This window comes from Hippoglossus stenolepis, chromosome 11, assembly GCF_022539355.2.
Source record: "Hippoglossus stenolepis isolate QCI-W04-F060 chromosome 11, HSTE1.2, whole genome shotgun sequence".
Lineage (NCBI taxonomy): Eukaryota > Metazoa > Chordata > Actinopteri > Pleuronectiformes > Pleuronectidae > Hippoglossus > Hippoglossus stenolepis.
In genome coordinates, this window is record NC_061493.1 from 13,050,432 (window position 1) to 13,071,830 (window position 21,399).

Consider the following 21,399-nt stretch of genomic DNA (forward strand, 5'->3'; position numbering starts at 1 on the left):
GAAGTGATCATCAGATGGACATGTATTTTCTTTACTGTGGTGCAGTTGATCTGAAAAAGACATAGATATAGTACATAGTATTTTGTCAGATTACTTGAATTGCCAGGCTAATAATACGCACAAGGCTAACGCTACAGATTAACAGTATATATCTGTGAGAAATATCCGAAACGTGAACTCGTAATGTTAAAATAATCCTTAAATCACAAACCATGGCACATGTGTACCAGACGTGTTTATTACTTTTTGGTCTCCCCTGGAATCACTTTCATTGTATTTTGAGTATTTGCACATATATGGCGTAAATATGTTGTCAACTTGATGAAGATTTTTTTTCTCCATTTGCAGGTGTTTTCCTAAATTGAGCATGTTGAGCTCTTAGGGCCACCGTACATTGCTCTGTTATAATGACTCTGTTTGCTCACTGGCATCTAATTGATTGGTATAATGGCTTTTATAGACTCTTCATTAGCCTGTTACAGCAGTGGATCAATACAACATCATTACATGCATGATTGAACTGACTACAAGGCATCTGCTCCAGGGCACATTGGGTTGTATTTGTAAACAGTCATAATGTCCCACTGCATACATGAACTGTAACCGAGAGGACTGATTGGCTTCTTACATGTTATTGGCTTGTTCGTAAATGATTTAGGGAGATAACGGAGACGTAGAATTAATCCGATGTGTTGCTATCACCCTGAAGTTGAAATATGATATCATTTATGAGACATCACACTGGTTTAATGTATTGTATTTAAACAATCTTTTTTATGCAGCTTTGATAAATATGTGCAAAACAAATTTCAGAAACCAGCCCAAAATGTAATTTGGTTACAGTAAACTGTGCCTCAGCTAATGTATTCAGACAGTTGAAATGCCTCTCTCTGTGAATGCAGGTCTTTGTGTGTGTACAAGTGTGCGTGAGCTCCAGAGTTGCAGGCATTGTATCTTATTTCACCTTCCATCCCGTCCCGGAGGGAGTGTCCTCCGCTGTTCACAAAACAAAGTGGCTGCACACAAAGGTGGAAAACATGTGTTTAACCCAATTAACCCCCGAGATTCCCTCAGTGTCTGTGTTCATTGAACTCTGATGGGACCGAAATACTTCCTTTGAGGTGGCACACATGGGCCATGCGCTGAGGTCAGAGCGGCGTCTTTGTGTGCATGGGCATGTTTGTTGTGTGTGCATGCGCTGCATTGAGTCTGGATGGAGTGACTTGCTTTGTGCATGACCAGTCGACCACGTCCCTCACAATAGGCAGAAAAATGGGGGTGACTACCTTTTGACAGAGCATTTCACCACAGTGAGATCATATCAGTGGTCTATTTGTGGCATGTGGCATGTTGTTATGAGAGGAGTTTTACCTTTTTCTTTCCTCTTTTGATAATCAAATGCAGTCACAGTTGTTCCCTCGCCTGCTGAACTCCCCAGTGTGCTGTTGCTCTTTTTGGCTTCCCCCTCCCCTTGCTTTATTTTCAACAACCCCATTATCCCAATCTCCCCTCTGAACTAACCACCACATGTTTGTGAAAACTGATCGTGGAGCCCCAGAGTGCGACCTCCCACCCCCAGCGTCATATTTCCCAGAGCAAAGTGCGAGACAGAGCCGTAAAAGGGGGGGGGGTAGTGAGGGCGAGGGTTAAGAGAAATGGAGGGAAGGGTTGATGAAAACAACAGATCTCTGCTCCCTAATCCTTTTGTGTCGGCGGTGTTAATCCATCCCTCGCAAACCCTACCCGCACCGCTCACCCTACCTCAACCCCTGCTTCTGCACCGTGTACCCGGCAGTCCCACCGCATAAACAACCGGCAGCACTACTGAAACCAATACTCATCCCCCAGACAGTCGGGGAGACGTACACAGCAGCCGCAGTAGCCCCCCCGACAAACACACAACTCACGCTCAACTCTGTCCCTGCTTTCATTCTGTTCATCTCTGTGGCCACTGGGAGCAAAATCTCTGTTCTGGATTGCAAGCTTTGTTTGTCCATATGCAAACATTTTAATCTTGCATCTGCACTTCAATGTGTGTTTGTGTTGGAAATTGCAGAATGCAGTTTTTTCCCCTTTTTCTGTGTGTTTTGCTCTCATGCTCATCACGCTCCCCCTTTGTTTTTGCTCTGCTTTGTTTTGGCAACTGTACATGTAATGAATGCACTAGAGAGACACACAGTGCATCCACTGCAAGTGTTGTTGTGTCGTGGTCTTGTTTACGTGCTGTAAGGGAGGAGAGGGAGGGGGTGGCCGTCATTGAGGGGAGCGCAGTCGTTGCTGGGGAAGAGGAGGTTGTGTCTAATGAGGTCACACCCTGGCAACCCGGTGACTCCTCCCACTCCCCCCCCATCTCTCCACTTGTCCCCCTCTGAGTGTGCCCACCCACTCCCCTCCCCCTACCCCCTACCCTCTGACAGAGTGAGCTCTCCGTGGTGCTGAAAGCAGAAAAACACGTTCAGGCTCCAGTAACAGTGCAGCCTGCGAAGAGAAGGCACAGGAGAGACACACAAGACAGAAACATGAAATGACTACCTGGAGCAAGAGACTCGGCTCTGAGTGTTTGTGAAGATGAGTTGAGAGGCGCACGGCAAGAGAGAATAGCTGTAGTGGAAGGTGGCTACAGTCGGCAGTGGGCGTGTTCTTCTTGTTGTGATCTATAGTTGGGAAGCCCGGTGTCATCTGCTTAAGCCTGACTATACCAACCTGTGTGGCAGAGCGGGACAGAGGGAGGCAGCAGGGAATGACATACCTGGAAACACACCACTCTGCTCTACCTTGGTCTCAACCTTCAGGGCGCTGCGAATGAGGATCTCTTTCACCTGTGGGACATTTTGTGCATTTGGACATATTAAAGACAGTCTGTGACGGAAGCGTTAGAGAGACCGTGAGTGTTTGGGCTGCAACTGCAGGGGGAGTTTGAAGTGTGAATGTGTCAGTGTGTATTTGTGTCGTGCTTGCAGTTGCGGGTGCGGTCTGTTGCAACACTGCGTCTTCCTTCCGTCTCCAGAATGTGCAGATGTGTGGAGCAGTGAAGCTGACACCTGGCTTGGAGTTTGACAGCATCTGGACTGGAGGGGGTGCATCTCCCTTTTCTGCCCAGGGGAGGGGGCACCGGGCTGGCCACCCAATGGCTCAGCTCCCCTCTAGCACCAGAATCATCCTGGGTCACAGGGACTCCTTCTAGCAAGCCACTCAGTTGGACCATACAATGGATGGAAGTCTATGTGGATTTAAGTGGAATAGTGCACTGGTGCTCCAGCATAGGTCAGAGTTCACTAGCGTGCACTGGACTCATCAGGGGAAGACAGAAGACACATTGGTCCACAAATCTGAAGGGACACAGCCCCATTGTAAGTATGCATCATCACACTTGTCGCTATACAACAATGACCCACAAACCCACAAAGAATCATGCCCATGCAAATGTATGCAAATGTATGCAAAAGTTTTTTTTCCTCAACTCAAGACAACATAGAAATAACAAAGCAATGCTGCCAATTGTTGTTTCTGTGTGTGTCCGGAATTACAGATGAACCTTTACTTGGTCATCACACTGCACTGATGTGTGCGTGCATGCACAAGCGCCCACACGTGCTTGTCACCAGACAATTGGCCTTGCAATCTTTTTGACATTGTGTCTCTAGAATATCCATGCTGCCCTTCTCCTGTGACATGGTTGCCTGGAAACAGAAACACTGTGCCACTGCCATTTACTTTTAACGCAAAGTGCACCTCTGTTTTCCAACTGTTGCAGCCAATGTCAACTGGGGCAAGGGGGAGGTAAAACAGAAAAAAATGGAAATTCATCAAGTGAAGGGGAAAGAGCAATAAGAGGACAGCTTTGATGAAAAACTAAGATGCTGAATGGACAGGTTTTTATCGAGAGGAGTATAAAATAACGTTTTACAACAATGACTCACAGGAGGACAATCCAATGTGAAAGGCTTGGTTGGTAAAAACAGTGTCATAAACAAGCTGATTCCAGTGCAGAGTGCTGCTGCAGGCTTACAGGGATTAGGCAGGCAAGCTTAATTCCGCTCAAACACTGTTTGAACTGTGCCTTCCCTTTGCTGCACCCTTTACACATCCAACCGGTGCATCTTGTCTCTCCTCAGAAACCACGATTTATTTTCTTTGTACAGCTTCAGATCTCTGACTGTGGCTGTGCATTGGCGATAAGACCTGACTATCAGGAGGGAAAATCTCAACACTCCTTGACACCAGGAGTCTGTGCCCTGATTTTAGCTCTTCCCTGAGACGGGGGTTCTGTCTGTCGGCTCTTATCACTCCTCTCCTCATGCTTGTAAAAACCCATGCTGAGGCATGTTGAGGATGCGTCGTGGTGAGTGGAACTGGCAGATAAACCCGCTGACCTCAGTCCCATGCTGGACCTATTGATAGCCAGACATGAGGTAGAGGGATCCCGAGGATGACCAGACAATGGCCGCTCTCTCATGCCCTGCAATCTCCATCTGGCTGCCCTCCAAGCCCTCCCCTCGCTGCCCTTGCCTGCCCACACACACATACACACACAAACATACATACAGTTATCACAAGCCCCCTCCCCCTCCCTACTCACACTCAGTGCTTCTCTCACACGTAAACAACCATGAGTCTTAGGCTGATCTGAAAACACTGACCTACATAAAAGCATTCACTGTTTTCTTCTCTTCTACTACTGGCCTATCGAAATTCACATTCGGATCGTGCACATTGTACATACTGTGTTGCTTGCACTTGCATGGCTGTTAAGGCACGTGCATGCCATACATGCATGCACAAATTAAACTGCTACATGCTATGGTTGGATCGTAAGTGGCTGCAAACGTTGATACTTTAAACTGATTTCCATTTCGGAGGAGTTAATCACAAGATGATTTTGCCAATGTGAATGTTTCAACAAAGAGGCTTTTCCTCACAACAACATCCATGCAGTTTTTTTCGTATATGACAGTGATGTCTGCATAAGTCTTTTTTACAGAATCAAAGGCGGCTAACAAACACTCGAACTCACGAAAACTCAGGAGATTATTTTTAGATCTGAAACACAAGATGATGATGGTATCTTTAAAACCACGCATCACAGTCTAGGAAGATTGTTCATTTCATCCGTGCGGTTTGTCCCAGGAGTGCTGTATTTTCACATCTGTGCCCAACACATTACAACTGTGGAGGATGAAAGCCTCTCTCCAGTTTTACTCAGACACTCTTAACGCCAGCAAATGTGCAAACACAACTGAGAAAAATGAGCAGCTGCTACTTATCCCCAGCCAAAATGAAAAGACTTGAATCGAATGAGTAACTGTGGCCAGATAGTGAGTCCTTCGACATTATCCAAATTTATGTGAGCATGTGTGTATGTGTATTGTGCACAATGAGTGATGGAAAAAGATGTTGCAACCCTCGAGGGAAAATGCTTACTCTTGCAGACACAGGAATGATGCAAGTCTCACCACCAACACGGACCTTCCTCAGGCCATGAACTCCACTGCAACAGTCAGAAAACTGTAAAAACAACAGGAGCATCGCACAAACTCAATGTGTGACACTGTTGTAGTGCTGATGAAATCTTGCTCCATCGGTTTCCCTCGCACCAAGGCTGACCTTGAAAATCGAAGGATGAAAGAATAGTTACTAACACAACCGCATGCTTATTTTGCATTCAGAACATACTCATACGTGGTGCTGTGCTGATCCACATCATTCATAGTATATCTTTGTCTCTTTTAGACTAACATTTCCTGTATTCTCTCATCAGAATGCTGTGGAGACACTTGAAGAATGATGAGCTCCAAAGAGGAGGAAACTCTCCGGTTTTTCCAGTATGTTGAGGAGAATGGGCTGAGAGCCTACAATGGCCTGGTAGCTCAGAACTTGGACCACACCAGGAATGAGAGAAATAAGGCCTTCCTGCAGGAAAAAAACGACAAGAAGAGAAAACAGGAGGAAGCCATAAGGAGGTAAAAAGACAACAAGTAAAAGTTCCTCCCAAAACCACAAATGACAAACTTCTTGACAAATAAATGGATGAAATTATATCATAAAACACATTAATCTGGTCACGGGAGGTAAGATAATGGTGGACTTCCCAGCGATTTATGAATTAGATTCACAAGACTCACTTCATCTCACAAATGGGATCCAGCTCTGTAGACGCAAGCATGTCAGCGGGTTCACTTCACAAATAGGTCGTAAGGAATTGGGACAAGTGGCCAGAGGGTCTCTGTGGCAATGGCAGGTTGCCATATTTTGGTTTTTGTCAATGTGGACTGGTGCACTCCACGATCTTAAGAGGATAATTAATTTTTCACTCTGGAGGTATTTAGGACTTGTCCTTGCATCGAGGTCGTTGCTGTTCCATTTTTGAAGGAGAGTTTTTAGAATGAAAAAGGAGGCGGGTCGGCAGTGACGGAAAGTGTGTTAGGACGGGAATGAGACTTCTGCCTATACTGTGGTGATTCATGTACATCTAAGTGTCCTGTTTATCGGGGTTCATTGTGAAGAAGTGTTTAAGAAAATGTATTTTTTACTATCGTCCTCATTAGAGATTTGTCACATGTGCTGCTGCACCTTGTTGAGCTTGTTATGAGAAAGCAGCTACAGCAGCTGTGAACAGCAGCACCACTGTGTGGCATCCCGGAACTTGAGCGAATAGCAGGCACGCTCTCAAAACGTGACTAGCACATGGACGCAGTACGCTTGTGTTGTGGGGTAAAGTTTGAGAGCACTGAGTCACCCAGTCGTTGGAGACCTATAATGGTACATTGCAAAAGGGTTATGAATGTTGTTTTGGTGTGACGTCATGGACGTCTGTGTTGTTTTGTTCCACCCAAAATAACGGAAGGCAGAAAAACTGTGTCGAATAATACATTTATTTTTATTTCATTTCTGATACTGTAGTTTTGACAAGATGTCAAGAGAAATTAAACATTTGGTCTTCATCTGAAATCACAACCCTATTGTCCTTTTCATAGTGAAATTACAGTCATCACACAAGATGTGATATTGATAAAAATATCAATTGAATGCCAGTTGTTTAAAAGAATAAGAAATCATCTTTTAAAGGAATATGTTATTCACTCTAACGGAAAAACAACTCATCTAATTATGCAGCAGCCTCAACAAACAGTGGAAAAGCTGAGGGAGAAATGTTGATATGAATCATTTGTGTTCATTTATCAGTCTGTTTGACATGGTGCAAGGCATTTTAGCAGCAGTTGGGAGTTGTAGCTTTGCATCAGATGATTACGTTCACTTGGTTTTCGGCCACCGGGTGTTTATTTGTGAGCAGATGTTCCTCTTCTTAACTGATTTATTCAGCGACACTTTCGACCCCATCGCATTTTTGTCAAAGGTTCATGAGATTTAAACAGAGCTCTGCTGCCTCTGTGATTGTCCATTTCTTTCTACTGTGTGTCACTTGCCTGATCAAGGCCGAGCTCCACTTCATTCCTCAGGCTTTAGTAAGAGAGCTAAGTTACAAAAACACTGTTTCCAGCAAAAATGTCCCTGGCTCTCTTTAGGCAGTCTGATTCAGACACAGGCAGTAACTTGGTGAATGGGACAGGGCGACGCCTGAGGAAAGTGGCATCTACTGTCTTGCCACCCCTTCACTGGCTCTCAGCTGTTGCCAAAGCTGAAATATTAATACACAGTCACTGGAGGAAGAGTCTAAAAAATAACTGGATTTTTCATGAGGCCTACAAGTAGGTCAATGAGACGACCCCTTTTTACAGTAACTGACTGACAGTGAGGCACGGTGTTAAGATTCATGTGTGCATGATTGCATGTGCGTAAATAAGCATGTGCGCTTGCAGGGACGTGAAAAACCGGGGGAAATGAAATGTTATTAGTGTGTAAGGAAGGTTAGGAAAGAACAAATGGCCTGTGCGACTGTGAGGGAGTGAGAGCTTGTTATAGCAAATGTATTTAAGAGTGGGGGGGGGGAGAAGGGGGAAAAAACCTGTTAGAGATTAAGTGTGAGCTCAGTTGCAGGAGATGTGTTCTGCCTGGTGACAGCTGGAAGAGCCATCGGCCAATCAGATCAGCATGCGAGGTTTGAGTGAGGCGGGCCTTCCTGCCTGCTGCTGTCTCAGTCTCACTCTGGATTTCTTTTATTGTATTTCATCAGAAGTCACTCACACAGACACACAAACACACACAAAGTAGATGCTGACAAATTTACTTATAAATTGAATTGTATTCATGAACACACACATGCCACACACACTAAAAAAAAACACATTAACTAATTTACTTATATTTACATACGCAGGCAAATGTCAAACGACTGCTTTCCTCTTCTTTCCTTTGCACGCAATGACAGACTCAACACAAAATGTTTTTTTTATTGTTAGGGTTTTGTTTATTTTGCAGAGCTGCCCGATGACATGTCAACTCCAACGGGTCCAAGTGCACCTTTAGTCTGTCCTGCAGCCAATCACTGGGCAAACATCCTATAAATAACCCAGTCACCACTAGTCCAGTGACCCACACACTCTCATGCACACAAACACAACACATATATGTGGGTATGCATGCATGACAGGGTTAGATTTTTTTTTGTTGTTGACACCTGTGGCTGTAGATGAAGATTTTTTTTTCTCTCAAATCCATTTTAGTCCAACCATGGAAGATTCATATTTCTATACAGAATGTGCATTAATATCCACCAAGCGGATTGGTTAATAATATCATACAGTATATTATATCATAGTATATAAATACGAGTGCTCTTTTCCTAACTCTTTAAAATGTCATTGCCGATGTGGCTGTTTATGCAGCTGCAGGAATCTCAGCGCAGAACGCAACGCAGTCGAGATGTGCACGTGCACTTTATTATTGTTGTGTGGCGGCAGCTGCTTTTGTGTCTGGTTTCTATGGGTACCCTGTTGCTAGGCAAAGTTAAGTCCCCCTGGTCAGTCAACCTATCCCAGCAAACACCTTCTGTTCAGCAGCTGGCCAGGAGGGAGCCAGAGTCAGCAAAGTCCCACACCGTGGGGTCTCACGCACACACAATCTAACACACACACATGCACACACATGCACACACATGCACACACATGCACACACAGAAAACAAGAAAGAGATTTGTGAAAAAACACATGCAAATTACTCCATTTGCTTAAACATTCAAATCTCTGACATTAGCCTAATTGTGCCTCTAATATGAGAATAAATAAATAAACTGCAGAGATCAAGGATGTCTTCATTGTAAATTTATCATGTCTTTTGTACAAACCATTTCCCCAAACTCTCTTGAGCTCATTTACTTTGCAAAACACACACTCGCACACACACCCAGACCTCCACCCCCCCATTACCACATCATTACTGCTCCATTCAGGCCAATCATCCATTTGTGGGGATTGATTGTGTACAGGCTGGATAACTTCCGTGGTGTCATTCTGCTTGTGGTTGTGTAAGCAGGGTTGGTGCAGGGTTAAATACAAATCAATGCCTTGCCCCAAAAGAGACCCTGTTCTCTGTGGCACTAACACGTCTGCTATTGTTAACCTCGGATCCTCATCATTTGAGACCCTTGCAGAGAACAAAACTTACATGAACAAACACACAAGAGCTTAAGAAGAATGTCATGATGCTGAAAATGTCTTTTTGCATCATATACACCTTTTATCATTCATACATTTTACATATTTCTGTTTTTTCCTTCTCCTTCCTTTGCCCTCTCTCTCTCTCCCTCACCTCTTTTCCTGATTTAGGACGGGTGAAGACATAGCAACTGAGGGCAAGCACTTGCGTATGGGCTCCATTACCATGCCGGACCCCCAGGAACGCATGCCCATGCCCCACCCGCACGCCCTTGCCGGTGGCCAGGGCTTCTCCGTACGCTCCCAGTCCCTCCACTCTGTCGGTGGTGGGAACACTGGGGGTGGAGGAGAGGAGGAAGTGGGAAGTCCGACCTCTAGAAAGCAGCCCCCACCCAAGCCCAGGAGGGACCCAGCCACCAAGCTGAGCATGTCGTCCGAGGCGGTGGACCACAGTCCCACGTCCACCTGCCGCGGGGAGAGATGTGACGGTGAGTGGTGGTGGCACTTCACACCAAACTGCTGCGCTATATATAGCTTATCTCTGCAGTGCCCTCCTCAACACTGTGTCTCCTACAATGACGTGACATCTATTCATCTCTTACTTCCAATATGTGTGGCATCGTGGCATATTGATAGGAAATTATAACAAAGCATAACTACAGTGGGGTTAAAACATGGTTAAAACACTATGTGTGCACACATTAACCTGCAGGTTAGTAAACAACATGGAATCTGTCAAGCATTGTGACAAAGAGGTCTGTTAATTGAAATGGTCTGTTTTTATGTGGTGCTTGATGACCACCAAAAACACTTTACTGTACATTTTTGCCATTCACCCATTCACACTGCACATCTATGTAATGCACCTCTATGTCTATCTATCTATCTCTATGACACATCACTGCTGACACAGCCATCAGGGGCAGTTTGGGGTTCAGTATATGACCCAAGGACACTTCAACACATGGAATGGAGAGGACTGGGGGTGACTGGGATCAAACTGCCGACTTTCTGATTAGTGGACAACCCACTCTTCCTTTTGAGCCACAGCTGCCCACAAATAACACTGTAGCAATAACCCAAACAAATACAGCATTATCCTGGTGCAATATAAGATGCCAAAATCTACAGTTGTAATTAAACTATTTACAGTCAGTTAAACAAATTACAGGATGTTCGCATACTTCCCCTCGCCGCACAGATTAGTCACAGAGAGGAAGATTCAGAATCATCTCGTAACAAGTCTGATAACTAGTAGATTTCCAAGGCTTTAAACACTGTCTCTGTCTTTAATGCTGAAAGAAATACTTTGATATATTATAGAGCAACCAGTTCTGTGTATTAAAGTGACGCTCCAGCTTTACCACAGCAGATGGATGAGTGGACTGTGCTGTCAAGTGTCAAAATGCTTCTCATTGCAGAAACATCGTAGAGAATTGAATAACCTTGATTAAATCTGACTTAGTTTTACATTTCTACAAGGCAGATTACCAATAGAAACATTTAGAGATGCATTGATCTAAATCTAGAAGATGCACCCTGCAGCGATTTCAGTCAGACTCCTGTTTCTATTTGGCCACTGACACAGTACAACAACTCAGTGTATAAGAAGCTCTGATGCAAAGTTCAAGCTTGGGCAATTGTGCTTGAAAAAATGCCACAGAATCAGTAGTTGCTGCAGCAAATGCACAATGAATACGTCTGTATGCTGAATATACAGTTACCGGCACTTCAAAATTAAGCTGATATTATAATAAAGGTCTCTGTGGCATGTGGCTCGGAGAGCAGAGAGATTCAGAGGTTGCAGGAGGCTTTGACTCCATTTCAGTTTGGATGCTGCCAACGTGATGTGTAGGGAGTCGCCCAGGCTGGCTCAGATTGGTGGGGATCTCTCTATGTGCACACAGATCTTCCTGGGCACCACGGCAACCATCCCACAGAAACAAGACCCCCTGCAGCCCAGCCAATCACAGCATCACTCAACAGCTTGGGCCAATGGGGCTCCAGAGATGCTGAAGTCTGAGGCTTCGGAGCCAATCGGTGCGAGAGTGTGGGGGTGTCCCTGGCTGAGGGGAGGGTTGCGTGCTCTGTAGCTGGCGCTGTAGCGGCAAGAGGAGGAGCCTGTCAAAGTAGAATTCATTCAGGAGGAGCGATTGACCTAGATTCGTTTTCCCCAGGAGGAGAGGGAGGGAGAGGGGGTTGCGGGTAAACACATCCGCTACAGGGGGAGGGGGCGAAGAGGGAGCAGTAGGGAGAGAGAGGAGGAGAAGGGAAGGGGAGTGTGGGATGTTGGGTGGGATGGATTCTTCATCAGTGCTGAAACAGATCTCCAGATCCACCATGCAAACCTGTTAGTGTAGTAATGTATTGGGCAACTGTAGAAAAGAAGGATTGAAATGCACATACACATATGCATGCAGGTCTGAACACAAAGAAAGGAAGAAAGGAAACAAGAACGTGTGAGTATTATATGAGTCTAATGAAACACATACCAGGAGCACATCTGGATTGAAGCAAACCTTCTATTAACACCCACTTAATTAGTGGTAATGAAAAGAAAATGTGGAGACGAAAGGCCTGTTCCATCCTCTGCTGGCATCCCCATCAACCTGGATCAATGCACCACATGCAAAATACCAGAGCAAAATAACACAAAATCTTCTGATTGAATTTCCACTTTTGGCGTTTTTGTTTAACACAGCGGATCATCTTCTTAACTTTGAATTCATCCATTTTTTCCCACTTAAATAAAAGACTTGAATCAATCTTTTTATACCCGTGTGTCTAATTTAAGCAACATAATCTTCAAAGCAGCACATTCAGATGCAACCCAAAACACGAGGAAGGCATACACCTACTCAGTTTCTGAGACCATTTTCTGGAAGTCTTCTTAAATTGTGACACTGCGTGGTATATGCTCGTCCTAATTTCCCTCTGCGATTGTGTAGGCATGTGGTGTGTGTGTGTGTGTGTGTGTGTGTGTGTGTGTGTGTGTGTATGTGTGCACGCGCATGCATGCACGAAGCGATGGTGGTGAGTCAGAAAGTTACGGGAAGTATGCGTGTGTCTGGGCCATCTGGCTTCTGAATTATTAAAGGTGTAAAATCTGCAGTTTGAAGATTTCCAACATGGTCCGACTCTTAACGACACTTATTCCCCCTGCTTATCAGAGAAAGGGACACTCCAAACATCTCAGTGCCTGACCTAGAAATACGCTGAACAAACTCGGTAGTATAGGCCGTGAGTAAACTAGCTTTACTGTACCGTAGTATCTACGACGCGAACATTGTTCTATAGCCTCACTGCACCACATCTAAAGAGATTCACACTGCAATGCTACGTCACCACTATGAGAAAGAAGCTCCACAGTGTGTGTGACCCAGATACTATACTCACATACTGCTCCCCTTCCGTATATGTGACCTAGAAACATGCATATGCCTCAACTATTCCCACATATCTGACTCAAGAAATTGCTCTCAGCTACACACGTTGACCTACATCTGACCCACAGAACAGCGACGGGCTTTAGATTAAAGCCACTGAATCATTTAATGATTGATTAAAAAATGACACACTTTTGTTAAACCCAGTATTGCTTTGTGACAGCAGAAATGTTGTACGCCACGAAAAACAATGTCGTTCAGAGTGACCGCCTATTAAACATATGATTTAGAAAACAGATCATATTGTGTATGGTGCTTGTGAAGGTGATTTTAAGACTTTCTTTTACTCTGTTGGTCACCAGCTCAAGAATGCAGCGAGGACTGTAGGAGGGTGCCGCCACCCAAACCCAAGAGGAACCCCAACACACAGCTGAGCGTTTCCTTCGATGAGTCCTACATCAAGACTCACAGACCCCACCACCACGCCACCTCCCCCTGCGAACGCAACCCCTCGCCACCGCAGAGCGACGAGAGCCCTACAGATGACTGTGAAGATGAACCTGTGTATATAGAGATGGGCGGGATTGACGTCGGAGCACGGGAACCCCTGAAGAGCGAGGATGAGGAACCGGGAGAGTCTGTGTACGAGGAGATGAAGTACCCAGCTCTGGATGATATGGAGTACCGCACTGACCCTGTGGGATGCCGCTCTGCATGCCCCACCCCTGCCCCTTATGACCCCGAGCCTCTCAGCCGCTGCTCCACACCTCGAAACATTCCCCTCTGTGACATTCCTGCACCTTTTCCCAATTTACTCACCCATCGGCCTCCGCTGTTGGTGTTCCCCCCAGCACCAGCGCAGTGTTCGCCCAACTCCGACGAGTCTCCCCTCACCCCTCTAGATGTGACCAAATTGCCCATGCTGGAGAACCAACCCTACAGCAAATCCCCGACATCCTCGGGTGAGCCAGCCTCCGCACACATCCGCAGGGAGCTCACCGCCACCCCAACCCTCACCGTCTCCGGGCGCTCCTCCGCACCTCCTCTACCCTGCACCCTCTACAAGTCGTCCTCCTCGTCCTCCTATCAGCGCAGCCACTCTGCTTGCCCATCGCCCGTCAGCATGGGTCGCTGTCTCACCCCCCTGAGCCTCATGCGTACACCTCCCTTTGACGCCTCAATGCCATTCCCTGGAGGTCTGCCTCGCAGCGCCTCTGCCACCCCTCACGGCAAAGGTTCACCACCTCAAGATGGTGTGGGTCGACTCCATGGCTCTATGCAGAATGTGTCAACAGGGCGGTCACGAACACCCACCAGCCCGCTGGACGAACTCACCAACCTGTTCACCACAGGCAGGAACATGCTGAAGAAAAACGCAAGTGGCAGAAAGTCGAAAGAGCCTGGAGAAAGTAAGTCAGCGCATTGGTTGATCATGATTAGTGATCTCAAAGTCCTGAAGACGGCAGACATGTTTTATGTTTATTTATTTGTAGACATCTTCTTCGTTAGTTAAGAGGGTCAACAAGACATAAACCCTATCAACATTCAAGAGAATATGCAAAGAAACCTGGACAAACAAACTGCAAAAGTGTCCAAACACAACATAGAGAGAGTTGGAGTCTAAATGCAACGAATAAATACGCAATTTTCAGTTCCCTAATCAGTGATACTTTTCAATTTATCCCTGCTTTGGGGTAACAAGCTGCACATAGTACCATGTTTATGATGCGTTCAACAACCTTCCGTCTATTTAATCTCGGCCCCACGAGCCAGGTCTGATACAGATCGTATGATTTAATCTGAGAGGATTAGAGAGTAAAGCAGACAGCAGGTCCCTCAAACCTACTCAAGGCATTTAGCCATCAGGCAGCATTAATTTTAAATATGTAAACATCATTTTTAAATACAGATGGCCGTGCCATAATCAATGCAACTCTAATGGAAAATGTTATCCGCTCATGAATAACTCACTAACATAGCGAAACATACTATGTTTAAGGTCCGATGTGTGCACTTTATATCATTGTGAGCAAGATGCACATAAGATGCACAAATTGTTAAATTAACTGTATTAATCTGGAATATTTTGAAATATAATGTAGTTGTTGGAAATTAATTTAAAAAAAAGAATGACTGCAACCATTAAACCAAACTAAATAGGTAACATAGTGTTTCATAAATGCATGAAGGATTTATGTAGTAGCATGTCGTGCATTATTATTTGGGTCACTAGTAAATTTGCATCGAGTATCTAACTATGTACCGTGAGGTTCGACATGTGTAGTTGACTTAAAACGCCGATGCTATGTCCTTCTTCAGAGGTGAGCTGCACAATCTGAAATCTTTTTTTTAAGATATCAAACAAAATTTTAATGCTCAAAACTTTTCAAGTACATTTTGTGCAGACATAAAAAAAAGAAGAGTCCACCCATCCATCCCCACTCCGTGCTCTTAGCAACTACAACATAGCAACAGCGGAAGGAGGAGAAATCCCTGTTTCTTATTTGCAGATTCCCTCCCCTTGGGTACTGCAGCCAATCACAGCTCAGGGCACGTCGGTCTACGACGGAACAGTGAGCTCCTGATGGGTATAGCTTCTCCCCTGAACTCAAATCTACCCTTGATCACAGGATTTCAGATTCAATTTTTCCATCCAATCAGCACACACTCCACTCATGATTCGGCCAATCATGAAGCCAGGGCTGCTGGCAGATGTGGAAGCTGAGAAAATTAGTGGTTCCTTGCTATTTTGACTTTTTACTGATCAATATGTCTTTCAGTGTAATGTATCAGTCAGTGCACTTTTTAATACCTGACATTAAGTGATTATTAGATAGTCAAGTGTTGCGTTCAGGTGCCAGGAATTCCCAGTGATGTCTCACTAATGAGCCCTTTGACTTCTTGTCTCGTATGGTTTGCAAACTGTGCGCATATGTTCTCTATACATCAACAGTGGGCTGTGTTGACGGGTCTTTTTAAATTAATGATTCTCTTTTCATCCTGACACCGGTGTCATCGGGGCTAAAGCACTGACAGGTTGCAGCATGCTACGAGCACACACGCCGTAATGAGCACAAACACTTAACACAATGAATAGAGGTTCATTTTTTTCTCTCTCTCACTCTCCATTTCTAAGGCGATAGAGGCAGCAACAGCTAGCCTGACCCACTTACCAGCCGGTTAATCGCTATACTACACACACACACACACACACACACACACTGTAAAGCCGTGGATGACACATGTGGGCATGACAGGAGACGCTTGCGTAGGGTACTGTATGTGGATGCCCATATATAAACCGTATAGAGGCAAAGTCTATATGGGAATCAATCAGGCACATACATTTTTTCTCTGGTGCAGCATTGATCTATAATATCCTTATTTATGCTTGAATCAGTGACACACTTATGATTCACTTTTAGTGTTTGCAACGCACGCATGCTGGAATGCATTGTAGAGAAAAGCACACATTGAAATTGCCCATGAATATAAGAAGAAAATCTAAACAAGACAGTGGTTAATGGTTTGAAATGTTTCTTGGTAATCGAGATCACTTCATGTTTATATTTCGTAGCTTTTAAGGTGAAAGGGAAGTAGAGTGAAACAATGTGACAGAATAAACATGAACATTTGATTGAACTCAAAATACGCAAACATCAAATGATTGAGTATCACTGATGGTTTGTTTCATCTAGCATTAGTATGAAATTAAATGATCTCAAATCAATTTGTGTGAGCCCACGTATTGACTCATCTGACACCAGCGGTTTACTGCAGCTGCCTCAGTGAGCACAGAGTGACACCTAGTGTATATTTGATGGTAGTGCAGAATGTTGTAGCAGGAAAAACAATGTTTTTTTTCTCAAACACAGGTGTTTTTTCTTTATAAATATGGCATTTATAATTCATGTCAACAAATTGCTAACGTATTGGTAATAACTGACATTATGTGACTATTAGTCAACATTTATTGTGCATTTTCAACTAAGACAGTATGTTTAGATGTCAGAATTATTAAAATGTCTTTTTTTTGTCCTGTTCCTTTTAAAGCTGAGTCCAAAAGCAAGTCTCACAGTGAGTCCAAGCGTGAAGGCAAGGAACGTCACAGTAAGGAGTCCAAGCGAGAATCCAAGGAGCGGCACAGCAAAGAGTCTTCACATCGGCGAGACAAAGACAAGGACAAGGACAAAGACAAAGACAAAGACAGACACAGAGACAAAGACAAAGACAGAGACAAAGACAGACACAGAGACAAAGACAAAGACAGACACAGAGACAAAGACAGAGACAAAGACAAAGACAGAGACAGAGACAGAGACAGAGACAGAGGAAGCAACAATGTAGACCAACTGCCCCACAAAAACAGTAAAGACCGAACTTGTAGTAGTGTAGAGGCACCGCCTGTTCGCAGGGACAGCAGGGACGGCAGGGACCAGGGCTGCAGCAGTGTAGAGCCAATCCCTGTGAGACGGAACTCCAAAGACAAGGGATGCAGCTCCTTAGAACCAATCTCTGCGATAAGAAGAGACTCCAAGGACAGAGGGATCAGCAATGGTGACTTGATGCCAAGGAGAGACAGCAAGGACCGGAGCGGGGGACATGGAGTGGAGCCTCTGCTGAGGCAGGACAGCAAAGACCGAGAGAGACTGCTGGATCAGCCGCCTGAGCTCTTACCAAGACAAGACACCAAGGAAAGGGCGAGAAATGGTGTAGACTCCAGACACGAAAGCAGAGAGAGACTGCTAGATCAGCCACCTGAGCTCATATCAGGGCAGGATAGTAAGGAGAAGGCCAGGAACGGTGTGGACTTAAAGCATGAAAGCAGAGACAGGCCACCTGAGCTTTTACCCCGACTGGAGAGCAAAGACAGAGCTAAAACTGGAGCAGAATATAGGTATGATAGCAAAGATCATCGACCTGATTTGTTACCCCGACAGGATAGCAAAGAGAGACTCAGGGGTGAGATTGAGCATAGGCACGAAGGTAGAATAGACCAGCCTCCGGAGATCCTGCCCCGACAAGAAACGTCCAGAGGCGGCAACAGCAAGGACAGAGTTGTCTCCAGCTCTGACTCCAAGGTTGAAGGGAGAGAGCGGAGCTGTCACAATGGAGGAGATATTCCTCCTCCTCCTCTACCCAAGCAGGAGAGTAAAGATCTGAGCAAAACTGGCCTCGAGGTGAGGCGGGACAGCAAAGACAGAAGTCTGAATGGCTCGGGGGAGCAGCATTATTACGATTTGAAGAACAGCAAGAGCCCCACTGCAATGGAGTACAGGTGTGATAGCAAAGGATTCAGACGGGATGGCACGCCCCGACGGGAAAACAGAACAAACTACAGCATGGAACAGTCGAAAGCACAAGAGAGGAACGGCAGCACAACATCAGGGCAGCATTCATCCACCACAACACCTACTCACCATGGGAGATCATCCGGCAGCCCACCAATGACTGTGGGAACAGGAAATGGTGAAGACCTCAAATTCATAATCTGATACCGATCATTAAATCGTAGCATAAGTAGCAACATAAAGCATCCAGGTGAATAAAGTGCATTTAACCAATTCTATGTCATGATTTTGCTTTGTAGATCCGAAAGCACCACCGAAATATGCCCGCTCACCTTCTGCTCCTGGCAACCCCTCACCAATGGGAACTCCACAAAAGAGGGTAGCAGAGACACATCACAGTCAGGTAGGCAGATTTGTCTGTTGGTCTTTACTCATATTGTTTTAGACTCTAACAGCTCCTGAAAATGTACTTTCAAAAGCCGTTCCTGAATTTTTCAAGAGTTTGTCCTTCTCATATGAAGAATGCAGCAGGAGATTGCTGTGTTTTCACATTCTAACTAGTTTAGATAACAGATTTTATTGACAATCTGTTTAAAGTGGGTGAGTGGTTATATCACTAATATTACTAAAACTGCTTTTGTCATAAATATTCAAAGCTCCTACAAGGATCTTTTCATTTTTGTTGATTTGAAAGCTGTATTCACTTGACTGAATGCACTGAATCTGCTCCCTCAGATGCCCCAGATGCCCTGGATATGTGGGGACACCACCATGCTCGAACAGATCGAGAGGAAACGCACCCTCTGCATGGAGATCCGCTCCAGACAGCACCCGCACCTGCAGCGATCCCTGGAGAGGCCTCCTCCTCCTCCTCCGGACAGGAACGAGGACAGGCCCCCGGAGCGGAGTCAGTGCAAGCAAGAGAGTGCACCTGTCCTCCCAAGCTGGGGGAAAAGCAGCGGGGCCAAAAAGATCCGTCCCCCCCCTTACCCCACACAGACAACCGTATTCTGGGACACGGCCATCTGACAGTGACAACACACTTGCACCTCCCTGCCACACAACCCCCCAATTACCCAATCCCTCTCTCCTCTGGGTTGAGCTGATTCATCCCTGCAACATCAGGGGGAACCAGGACAGCCAATAAGAGCACCAGGGGGATGATACTTGCTGATGTCAAAGGACAATGGTGGTTACCATAGCAATATTTCTGCTTGTTCAGGTTGTCATGTTTTCTTATCATCACTGGTGATATTTGATATTTTTCTATTTCCTGTGACTGGATTTCTTGTAATATAATTAGTAGAATAGATATTTGATGAATAGATATTTTTTAAATGAGATGGGGATTAAAAAGCATCTTAAATTATGTATAGTAGATGTAGATGCTATCTAAAGTTTGTTTTTTTAAGTTTTTTTTTTTTGTGGTTCTTTTACATTTGAAAGCATAATCTATCAATACTTGTACTGTAGTAGCATAATTTTCTTATGCCCAACTCTTTTTGTGCTCAAAAGCCCTGAAGTGAGTGGACTATTCAATTCTGTCTATATATACTTTACATTTTCACTGTTGTATAGTAAGTTGAGGAGTTTAACATCAACGTGCTTTAGATTCTGGCGCCCTCCATGCCTGGTCCAGCATGTTGTAGAATGTACAACAGTTGGTCCTAGAAAAGAGACAGGAAACTCTGTGTGCTTCACTTTGTATATTACAGTAAGAAGCTGTGTGTAGTCACTGCGTCAAAGCCTTTCAAGCGGTCAATTCGTTTTATAGGTGAACCTGTTGGCTGGCACGTTGTAGATGACAGAGAAAGTGTGAAATGTTTCTGCTGTATTCTAAGAGACACTATGAGGGTGGGATGGGGAGGTAGTAAATTAGAACATTACATTTTAAACAGTTTAATTTCCAAACCCAGCCAAAGCCTGTAAAAGCAAGACATGGGTGTGGTTGCACTTAGGATGTTGGGTTATTTGAAACGGGGTGGTGGCATTAGCTGGCGAGCACCAGCGCCCTTACCTTTTGCCATGCACACTGCGAGCACCATGGCACAGTGTAAAGACTTGATGCCAACGACCAGCCCGCACAATCAACACCTGAGCTTTTAGAACGTTTCTTAATTTTACTGCAGATTATAATAGCCATATGCACTTGCTTATGAAATAACTTTCAAGATTATGCTTATATATATATTTTTGAAAATGTTAGGAGTAGCGAGCTGTGCCATGGAAGTTTTCATTTATTGGCTAGGACGTAAACGCCTCAGGAGACTGGCCGTGTGTGACATGCAGCCGTCCGTGATCGGTTGTCTCTGACAATGTTCCCAATTGAATTGGCTGGCAACCATTTTAGAGATCGAATCATTCAAGGACCTATCACATGGCAACAGCTCTACCCAGTCAAAAGGACAGGGGTTGCACAAGGGCCTACACATATTTGAGGCTTAGTTAAGAAGAAAAGAAAACTGCACTACCCATCATCTTCCATCACATTCAATCAGGCTGGTAACATACACTTCCTTCTCCCCCAGCTCTCTCCCTCTACCTCAGCCTCCTGCTTACATCATCGAAATTGGTTCTCTTTGCACATTAAAATGCAATGTCAACATTGCCAAAATAGTTTGGGTTTGACAAATGGGCGAGCCCTCAGAGTGCAAGTGCAGTACCCCCTCTCTCTGGTGAGAATCATACTACAGAGGTCCCTCTGTGTTATGCGAATGGGCGTGTCTGTGTGTGTGTGTGTGTGTGTGTGTGTGTGGGTGTGGGAGAGAGCTGTGCATGTCTGTGTTCGTGTGCCAAGCTACACTGTATGCAAGTTGAATCTTTACAAATGATTGTTTTAAGACATTCACTTTGCCCTATCCATGGTGTTGGTGGGTGGAGGTTGGAAATGTAATAATGATGATGTACAATCTTTTTGTGTTTATAAATGTGCACTGTGAAAAGGTAGAGAGAGCACCGCACTGTCAGAGTCCTCTGTCCTATTGCACTGAGTGTTCTCTTGTTTCGCGTAATATAAAAAAAGGAAAAAAAAAACAATGTTTGAGGAAATAAGTACTGTATTCTGATTGTCACATGGGTTCTGTTGAGAGAAATAAATAAATATGAACTTGAAACCCACTATGGAAAAAACCCTCTATCCTGATGAAATTATTCATTTTTCTCACACCTTGG

The 21,399-nt window shown here is 44.9% G+C and overlaps 1 protein-coding gene across 1 annotated transcript; it reads left to right on the forward strand.

Moving 5' to 3' along the window:
• The first annotated feature begins 2,419 nt into the window (after positions 1 to 2,419).
• nyap2b (neuronal tyrosine-phosphorylated phosphoinositide-3-kinase adaptor 2b) lies at positions 2,420 to 21,357 on the forward strand. Its single transcript, XM_035171300.2, has 7 exons — positions 2,420 to 3,350; positions 5,759 to 5,960; positions 9,723 to 10,039; positions 13,300 to 14,346; positions 16,991 to 18,406; positions 18,528 to 18,631; positions 18,964 to 21,357. The coding sequence occupies exons 2-7, from the start codon at positions 5,782 to 5,784 to the stop codon at positions 19,255 to 19,257; spliced, it is 3,357 nt and encodes a 1,118-aa protein (XP_035027191.2). The 5' UTR covers positions 2,420 to 3,350; positions 5,759 to 5,781; the 3' UTR covers positions 19,258 to 21,357.
• The last annotated feature ends 42 nt before the right edge of the window (positions 21,358 to 21,399 follow it).

Bases quoted from the DNA above. Each gene is read 5' to 3' on its own strand.
- nyap2b (XM_035171300.2), top strand. From the start codon at position 5,782: ATGATGAGCTCCAAAGAGGAGGAAACTCTCCGGTTTTTCCAGTATGTT. The intron at 10,040-13,299 runs GTGAGTGGTGGT...GTTGGTCACCAG, and splicing joins CCGCGGGGAGAGATGTGACG to CTCAAGAATGCAGCGAGGAC. The intron at 14,347-16,990 runs GTAAGTCAGCGC...TTCCTTTTAAAG, and splicing joins GTCGAAAGAGCCTGGAGAAA to CTGAGTCCAAAAGCAAGTCT.